Source organism: Euprymna scolopes, chromosome 6 (genome assembly GCF_053919585.1).
Source record: "Euprymna scolopes isolate OS-2025 chromosome 6, ASM5391958v1, whole genome shotgun sequence".
NCBI classification, from domain to species: domain Eukaryota; kingdom Metazoa; phylum Mollusca; class Cephalopoda; order Sepiida; family Sepiolidae; genus Euprymna; species Euprymna scolopes.
The window spans coordinates 31145943-31155482 of NC_136487.1; the positions used below are offsets into that span (position 1 = coordinate 31145943).

At 36.0% G+C, this 9540-nt stretch overlaps 3 protein-coding genes across 3 annotated transcripts in view; 1 reads left to right on the top strand and 2 right to left on the bottom strand.

Moving 5' to 3' along the window:
- Positions 1 to 539: 539 nt before the first annotated feature.
- LOC145278136 (uncharacterized) lies at positions 540 to 2657 on the bottom strand. Its single transcript, XM_080130417.1, has one exon. It carries the CDS (start codon positions 2655 to 2657, stop codon positions 540 to 542), a length of 2118 nt encoding a protein of 705 aa, XP_079986543.1.
- Positions 2658 to 2944: 287 nt separating this feature from the next.
- On the bottom strand, positions 2945 to 4387 carry LOC145278137 (uncharacterized). The gene has a single exon (XM_080130418.1). It carries the CDS (start codon positions 4385 to 4387, stop codon positions 2945 to 2947), a length of 1443 nt encoding a protein of 480 aa, XP_079986544.1.
- Positions 4388 to 4471: 84 nt separating this feature from the next.
- The window catches only part of LOC145278138 (uncharacterized), a 20453-nt gene continuing 15384 nt past the window's right edge, over positions 4472 to 9540 (top strand). Inside the window, exons 1-2 of the mRNA XM_080130419.1 lie at positions 4472 to 4475; positions 8394 to 8497. Coding sequence (XP_079986545.1) covers positions 4472 to 4475; positions 8394 to 8497 — 108 coding nt within the window. The remainder of the gene's footprint in view (positions 4476 to 8393; positions 8498 to 9540) is intronic.

Consider the following 9540-nt stretch of genomic DNA (forward strand, 5'->3'; position numbering starts at 1 on the left):
ATTTAGGCTCTGGGAGACTTGGAGTGGTTTTAGTCAATCCTGTCGAAGAATACGACTACCAGGCCATTTTCTGCTGTCTTTTTTCACGACTGTCTTCAGCTAGGAATTTTTTGAAGCCCGGGAAATTCAGATTTCCCGCTGAAAGCAAAAAAAGGGTTTGGTCGGGGAGGCCCTTTAGCGGCCAATCCCCGATCTTGTCTCATTAGCGACAAGACCAATCAGTGGTCCCGTAACATCGTGTTATTCCTGACACACTCCCAAGGGGGCAAGAAAAAAGTAATCGGTAATCGATTACTTTTTTTTTTTTTAAGTTATTAAAATGAAACAGATTGTTTTATGTTTGATTTCTATTGAACAAATGAGGCTAATCCCTAAGGATAAGTATTATGTGTTTCTACCACAGAAATGAGTAAAGTTTCAGCTAACAGTTTTAACCAAATCAACAGTATCAATAATTAACAACTAAAAGGAAAAACTATAATAACATAAGTCAGTAGACAATTCATCTTTAATTGCTACAATGGGGAACTTAACCCAACCTAACATAACATGTTTTCCGAACAATTTGGACAAAACCAAATTCCGGTGGTATCTTGTTCATTAACTCCGACGCAGTTAAAATGATACCATTTGTTGCACTTATCGCAACATACCATTGGAGATGATCCATCATTCTCAATGGAACAAGTTGGGCAGAAGAAGGGGCCTCCCTCCTCCACAAACTGTGACGAAGAGGATTCAGGATTATCCTTCATTTCCAAAGGGAACAAATGTTTTAGGGAGTGGATTTGTTCACACCCATCCCTTAATATGCGAGCAGAACGAGCCTTTCCATCGTTTCCGTAGATGAGGTTGAGCACCTTACCAAGACTCCAGAAAGGTCTAGGTTTGTTGGGTGTTTTAATCAAAACAACGTCACCGACTGAAATCCTTTCAGTAACTTGACTGATCATCTCTCTATCTCCCTCCCTTAAGGAGAGAAGATATTCGTTGTACCAAATTTTGCGGAATTTTTCAACAAATTCATCTCTCAGCTGCAGAGAGTTTAACAATTGCACCCTACTCGGGGTGTCAGGACAGAGATCATCGACCTCCATGTTTCCCAATATCAAGCGTGGGCTATAGCCCGTTTGCAGAAAATGATTAGGGGTCAAAGTTTCCAATCCCCTTTCCGCAGAGTCAACGTAGGTGAGGGGTCTGTCATTAATGGCCTTCTCTACGTCAGAAACAATAGTTAGGAAGTTGAAATATTCGATCTTCCTCCTACCAATTAATTTGTGGAAACACCGTTTCACGGTTTGTATCATCCGCTCCCATGTGCCTCCATGCCATGCGGAATAAAGAGGGATGGTAACATGTCTAATTGAAGTTGATCTGAATTGTTCCTTGAACTCATCAGAAATGAATACTTCTGACAACGAGATACCAGCAGCCAAGAAGGTTTTGGCATTATCAGAATAAACGTAGGAAGGGACACCAAATAGGTTAGTAAACCTGACAAATGCCAGTAGAAAAGAACGTGTGCTCATGTCAGGCAACAGTTCAAGATGTACAGCCCTGAGACTCATACAGGTAAACAACAAGAGATACATTTTGGTATCCTCATTGTTCCCCTTTATCCAAAAATGGCCAGAAAAGTCAACACCAACTTGGTTGAATGGGCGAACAAAATTTGTCCGGTGGGCTGGTAGTTGAGAACCCGAAGGGGTCTGACAAGGCAGAGAATTTATTTTTTTGCATGTCATGCAATGGCGGAGGACGCCCTTCACTGATTGTCTCCCTTGAGGGATCCAAAACCCCATTAGTCTTAACTTGGTTAGGGTTGAGCTAACTCCGAGATGACTGCAATTCCAGTGTGCCTCCTGAACCACTAGTCGAGTCAAATCATGATATTTACCTAAGATGATGGGGTGTTTGACTTGATATGGGTGAATATCAGAACTTTGTATACGACCTGTAGCGCGCAGCAATCCTTCATTATCCAAGAATAATCCAAGGGCACTTACTCTTGGCGGTATAGTTTTACCAGCAGGTTCCCTTAAGTAATTTAATTCGCAGGGGAATTCTTTCCTCTGCATACTAGAGAAAAGCAAAAACTTTGCCCTTTTAACAGTATCGGTTTGTCTATGTTTCAATTTATCGACAAACCGCAAAACCTTCTCCAGCACACCGATTGTCTTCGTCAAGGAAGAAAATTTTGAAATATTAAACGGAAGAATATTCTCTTCCGAAGTAGCCTCATTGGAAAGAAAGCAAGAGACAATCTTTTTATTAGTGTCATTCAGACACGGTAACGGAGTTATTGGCCAATCAACAGCACTTCGATTTGCCCAATCAGGGCCATGAACCCACAAATCGAAAAATTGCCGGAACTTAGCAGAGGAAAGACCCCTGGTTAACAAATCTGCCGGGTTTTCAGCAGAAGGGACATATTTAAATTGAGGTAAGATACCAAAATCATTTTGGATAGCTTCCAACATCCTCTTAATGTCCAAAATTCGGTTTTCCACAAAGAGATTTTTCTTTGTACCCCTACCGTTCAGCACCCAAGACAATGCCACCTGGGCATCAGAGACTACAAACAAATTACGGACGTCGACAGGCTGCAAGGCCCTTAACACATTAGGGACGACCCTAAAAGCAAGATAAATTGCCATAAGTTCCAGAATGGGTAGGGTTTTTTTCTTAAGAGGAGCCACCTTTCCCTTTGCGAATACAAGGTGACACTGCGACCCCTGCTTGGCATACAGCGAAAATCCGTACGCAAGTTTGGAAGAATCGCAAAAGCATAAGAAATCAGTAGGAACGTCATTCACCAAGGCATTCCTTGGAAACTCAATCCCACTCAAATCGTTCAACTCACCAGCGAGATTCTGCCAAGCATCGGCGAAATTTTCTGGGATTTCTTGGTCCCAGGATAAATTGTTCCTCCACAGTTGACTGATTAGGATCCTGCCTCTTTTATATTGGTTGTCACTTCATTAAACTGTGACACGTTAAATTTTAAATTTAAACTATCCGTAAATAGTCCAGCATGGAAAAAGGGCTTTTGCGCCCCTATTTTCACTGACACCCCAAGTTCGTAGAGGTCTAGGGTTTTTGTACCAATAAAGGTATTAATGGGCATAACTACAGAATTAGGGGTTAGATTCTCCCGAGAGCATAATTTCCTCAAAATTGCATTAGAGAAAAAGGATTTTTGGCTGCCAGTATCGACGAGGCAGTTAAAAGACACAGGACGTTGTTCTCTCTTTAATGAGACCCTTATCACAGGAAATATGCAGCTGCCATGTTCTGCCAGAATCGTTTTCCCGACGAAAGGTTTGGGCGACTTTGGGCACATCGCTGAAAAATGGGACCTTAACCCACAGGAACCACATGCATAAGGAAAACCTTTTATGCCTGGACATTTAGCTTCCTTATGTGAGCCCAAACATTTGGTGCATAAATTTAATGCTCCCGCTCTCTCAAGTCTAACATCAAAGGTCTTATAAGTCGTACAGTCCCTAGCGCTATGGTCAGTTTTATCGCACAACTTGCACGACCTATAATAATTGTTGCTTGGGGGAGAGGGTTTTTCAGGTTTTAATTCCTTCCGAGATTGAAAGGAATTCTTTAAAGAATTTGCGTTTTCTCCCTGTCGCCTGTTGGACAAAATGGCGGACGGTTTTGGCGGGCCAATTTCGCGCCCTTTCCAGGCTGGCGTCGCCATGTCAATCTCCAGAATTTCGGGGATAACTTCCATTATTGTTTTAAGGGAAGGGTACCTTGTCCTGGCTCGGGACATTAATTGTTTACACATCCCGTTAGGAATTCGTTTTAACACAATGTGAGCGACAAGCTCGCCTGAAACCGAGCCGTCTACAAAAAAATCTCCCTTGAAGGAGTTGTCCAGCTCGACCAGGTCGGCCTTGACTCTATCAATATAGTTCCTTAGAAGAGAAGGGTCCCCTATAGTATCTGTGGAAGAAAGCATTTCTTCAAAAATTTTATTTTTTATATCGGCAGGGTTGTAGAATTTTTCCCTTAAAATATTTATAGCTTTCAGATAGTTTTCCGGCTTGATATCAAGTTCGGACACCATCTCGAAAGCTTTTCCGCCTAGCTTCGTTTTTAACAACAGAAGCTTATCAGAATCATCGTCCAACGACGATGTATAAAATTCGAATCTCTTCAGAAAAGTTCTAAAAGAGAATTTATTCCCTGGAGGGTTATCCACGAATGTCGGACAATCTACCTCCAACTTAATTATAGGGGATTTCCCTTTCTTCCCATCTCCTTTCATTGTTGGTGCTTCGAATTCCAGAAGCGTTTCACGAACCGAGACAGTAAACGCGTGGTCTTCGTCACATATCTCAGCTCGTTCCTCAGCGAGACATTTAGTCATAATTTGGTCGACTAGACTTTCACAGTCTAGCAGCCATCTTTTTACGTCAGAAACACTACAGGCTATTAGTCTAGGAGAAGCGTCATGGGTAAGTCTCTCTACCGTAGTAGTTATCCTGACTCTCTTAGCCGCCAGGCTGGCCTCAAGCTCCTTGCGAGACGGAGACATTTTGGAAAGGGAGAATCCTTCTAGACCGAAACCAAAAAACAAAACTCCCTTTTTTTTACGGATAAATAATAATGTCAAATTTACGAACAAATAGTGGTAGAACACAATGTTTAAATTAGAAAAGGAGGAATCCTTCTAGACCGAAACCAAAAGTAAATTTTTTTTTTACAACCACCGAAACTAAGAAATTTATCATAACATGGAAGAAACACATAAAAATAGAAGAAAATATCTTATCTTACTATTAATTTAATTTGTTTTTTTTTTTACTTATATATATATATACTTCGAATTAATGATTCCTCTTTGTTTTAAAAATGTTAGTTAAACCAAGAAGCAGCCTATTAATTAACCAAAGGCAACAAACGAATTATCGTACTCAGCTAATAATATTTTTTTGTTATTGAATTAGAAGGTACTATTTTTTTTTGTTATTGAATTAGAAGGTACTAGGAATCATTAAAACAACTAATTTTGCAAAATGCTATGTGAGAAAACTCTCTCATAGCCTGAAAATAGGCCCAGTGTCAGACGTAACAAAATGAAACAGAACTTACCGTGGTCTTGAAGAAAAAGTTGACTGCCATAGGTAGGTCTGTTGCAAAATTAGTTGGTCTTATTTTGCTGGCATGGGCCGAGTAGTTCATAATCCCTTGATGAGATTAATGTACAGTCGTTGCATTTAGGCTCTGGGAGACTTGGAGTGGTTTTAGTCAATCCTGTCGAAGAATACGACTACCAGGCCATTTTCTGCTGTCTTTTTTCACGACTGTCTTCAGCTAGGAATTTTTTGAAGCCCGGGAAATTCAGATTTCCCGCTGAAAGCAAAAAAAGGGTTTGGTCGGGGAGGCCTTTTAGCGGCCAATCCCCGATCTTGTCTCATTAGCGACAAGACCAATCAGTGGTCCCGTAACATCGTGTTATTCCTGACAGTTCTGCTTATATTGTCCAGTAAGTAATGGATGCTGACGACAATTCTTTCTATTTCATTCAATGTTTTCTTTTTTAGATATTAAAAAAAATCACTCGATAAAGAAGAATGAGAATATAATATATCGAAAATTTATGCATTTCTTTGAGAAAAGAAAAAAAATTCTTTGAGTATTTTTTTTAAGGCAAAAACTTATGAGAAAAATTTGACTATTTTTAAACAATGGGAACACATATTTCTTCAGGTAAAAGGCTATATGGTTAACGCGAACTTGTGGTTTTTACTACTGTCTGTCCATCCGTAGTTCTAAACAAGGACAAATGGCTACTACCGGTTTTTTGATAAAGACATAAAAATGCTTGCGTAATCACGCTTTTTTCAAACAGTCGTTTAAAAAATTCTTTTATTTAAAAAATGATGGAATTTAAAATATAAATATGGATAAATTCTGAACAATGAAGAATGGAACTAAAAATTCAATAGTATTTTTTATAGGTAAGTGATTTTTTCGACTTTATATCGATTTTTTATAACCGAAGTATATAAATTTTCGTTGATTTTCTTTAAATCTTTTTTAAAGAAACCCGATTTAAAAACAAAAATATTGCATAATTTGCTATTAAACCTATTATTGTTTTTAATTTGTTCTTTGCTCCTTTAATGAAAAAAAATTAGGGTTTGAATTACATTTTTCAAGTAATTATAAGCTTGTAAAGATAGGAGGTCGAATTATTTAATTTTTCCACGTATTGTTAAGATCGGTTTCTGACACTGCTACTGCTTCAGCAACCAATATCAAAGTTAATAAATTATGTATATAATACTAAAAAAATCACAGAAAAAAAATGTTTTTAAAATGTGTTTGCTATCAGTTGTTTGTTAATCAAAAAATATTTATTCATGAAACTTACTTTACAATGAGTATTCTTTTTTCTTGATTTGAATGTTCATTTTCTTAAAGTTTCATAAAATTATCTAATATTGTTTTAATTTTTCAATTACTTTTTCATTAAATTATCTTCGTAATAATAGAAATAATATAATTTTCACTGATACAATAGACCAACATTTGTGCAAAAAGAAAAAAAAAAAGAAAAATATCATGACACTTTTGTATCTTCCAGTGTTTTAAGCAAACTGTTCTGAAAAGGCCAATGAGAACACAATCAATAATAATAATAATAATAATAATAATAATAATAATAATAATAATAATAATAATAATAACGGTACTTTTTACGATCTGCGTCAGCGTAGCATAAAAACCCTCAACCAATACATGTTAAGAACGACTTTCGTAATAAACACACACACCCCAACCTGGGAAGCCGTTCTTAACATAGCGGGGTTGGGATGTTTACAGTGGGGGATGTGGTAAAAATTTACCATAATAATAATAATAATAATAGAAGAAACAAAAGAAAGAAAAAAAACAAAAAAACAAAAAAACAAACAAACAAACAAACAAACAAACAAACAACAACAACAACAACAACAACAACAACAACAACAACAGAGCAACTACTCCCTTCTACCACACGCCATTTTTAAAGTTTCCCAATAATAAATAAGATATATGTAGCAATTAATGTTAGGAATTTTTTGTTACCATTAATCGTAAGTTTTTTCGTTTTTTTTTGTCTAAATGAGAGTATTGAGTGCAAGATCATTCCTTTCCAAATTTAGCAATTTCTGTGTGTGTGTGTGTGTGTGTGTGTGTGTGTGTGTGTGTGTGTGTGTGTGTGTTCTTTCCCCATAGATTCCGCAACGGCTGTGCTGGTTTTTATGAAATTTCACATTAATGTACTTTATCTATCTGGCAGTTTTCTTAGATAGGTTTTGTATCGGAATATCTTTGATAAATATCGATAATCGAAATAATCCGATGAAAGAAGGAACAGGCGATTTGGATCAAAGTTAACACTTTATACAGCCTAACATTGCAAGTGCATTTGAGAAGTTTTATCATCACACATGCAGAAAGGGCTGGCATATAAAATCAACAGTAGGTTCTCTACAGTGCAATGTAGACTACAATGTCTTGTGGACTAAGTCACTGCGAAGAGGCATGTGAAGCTTCTTTCTTGTGCACGACGATGGGCCTGCAACTAGAGCAGGCAATCAATCGATTTGATTGTAAAATGAACGATTTCACTGATTTTGATGGCACTAAAAATATAGGAGTGTAAAACATTCATTGATCAATTCCAGGCAATTTCGGGTCTCCGTGCCCGTTGTTTATTAAAAGAATATATTTGATTTAAAGCAAAAGACAGTATAAGGAAAGTTACTCTGTAATTTGTTGCTGTTATTAAGAATTATACCCCTTTGATTTCCCATTTTTGTTGTTATTTACTTGAAGAATATCTTGAATATCTTGGTCTTAATACTTCACGATTATTCAATATTCACGAATATCTTGGTCTTAATACTTCACGATTATTCAAGACATTAAACGGATGATGGACACTTGTATAAACAAGTTCTGAGAGTCATGAACAGACCCATCGCCTTTCCTTGATAGGGGCACCTCAGGCAATCTGCAATAAATCGCCTTTATACCATTTTAACAGAAGGGGTAGTTTCCCTTTTCGACGTCATCCTTTCTACTAATGATGGCAAAGATGCCTTATGACGTCATAGAGGTTAACTTTCGTCATAAACGGAGATACTGGTTTTGGAGATGTCCTCTTTATGACGTCATCCATTTGTTTTTTTATTGGTTCTGCCCATTTATCGTTCATCTGTCATCCAGTGTGCACGAAAATAAGCAAGATCCACAAAGTATATACTAAGGATATATAATCATAGATGTACATGCCTATATATATATAAAGGTTTTATTATCGCAATATTTAGTGGCTTAAAACTTGCAGATTAGTAGTTGTTTTTTTTTAATATTGTTAGGCAGATTTATCCGAAGTGTCCGTGGTCGTTTTGAAATGGCCAACACAGGAAAAATCAATTCCAGGCGAACTCTTACTTCGTCGAAACCCTATGAGAGACTAAAGGTAAGCAAACCCAAGAAGAGTTACATTCTTTTCTTATATTTTCTTTTTTTTACAATTATGTAACAAGAATTTTCTAAATCAAATAAATTTACTTATTTGCAGTAAAATAATTTTATTATCAAATTGAGATTGCATAATTTTCTGATGAGATTATTTTCTATGTTATATTTTATCAGTCACTTTGTTAGAAGGTGTTAAATTCATTGCTTTTTTAAAAATATACAAAAGATAAGTTTTGTGTTAAAAGACAAAGTAAAAAAAACAAACCAAAACATTAAATTAACAAATTATTTAAAAAAATACATTGGTAAATAAATATATATATTAGTAAAAAAAAATGTTTCTTTGTTTTTTTAAATTTTTTTTTTTTTTTCGGTTTCAGGAACTCGGTTTCATTTTGTCTTTTGGATTTCACTGAGCAAATATTGGCAGCCATGAGAGCTGATCAATATAAACACCATATTTAATATTTTATCTAATAACAAATTGTCTCCTTAATACTTGAAACGTAGTTTGTATTACAGATACAAAGAAACAAGTTTGATTCTTGTCTTTTTGTTGGTTTTTGTTTTTTGGGGGGTTATTATGTTTTGGAATTTTGAGATGAGCATTGGTAATGTGCTTTATTTTGAATTAATCAAATTACTGTTCTCATTTTTGGATGTATCATGGCACAACGGATACAAGTGCTAAGTTATACTCAATTATTAGTTTTTTAATTGCCAGAAGAGTTTTATAAAAACACGATTTTTTTTTTAAAGTGATATCCTTTCATATTGTTTTTCTTAACTTAAAAAAAAAAAAAAGTTATAAAATCTTTATAAAAATGTGACTATTATGGTCGCCGCCAAATAGTCCTTCCATCAAATCAGCCACATTGTTGAATCGACCACGTCGAATCAGCCATGCTGAAACATCCCATTCTCTTTAGTGATGAAAGTATTGAAAAGATACCCAGAGAATTTAATATTTACGTAAACAATTCTGAATTTCAATCGACACTTCTGAAACAATTGCAAAAATTGACACAAAAGCTTGAATAG

Bases quoted from the DNA above. Each gene is read 5' to 3' on its own strand.
- LOC145278136 (XM_080130417.1), bottom strand. From the start codon at position 2,657: ATGGCAATTTATCTTGCTTTTAGGGTCGTCCCTAATGTGTTAAGGGCC.
- LOC145278137 (XM_080130418.1), bottom strand. From the start codon at position 4,387: ATGACTAAATGTCTCGCTGAGGAACGAGCTGAGATATGTGACGAAGAC.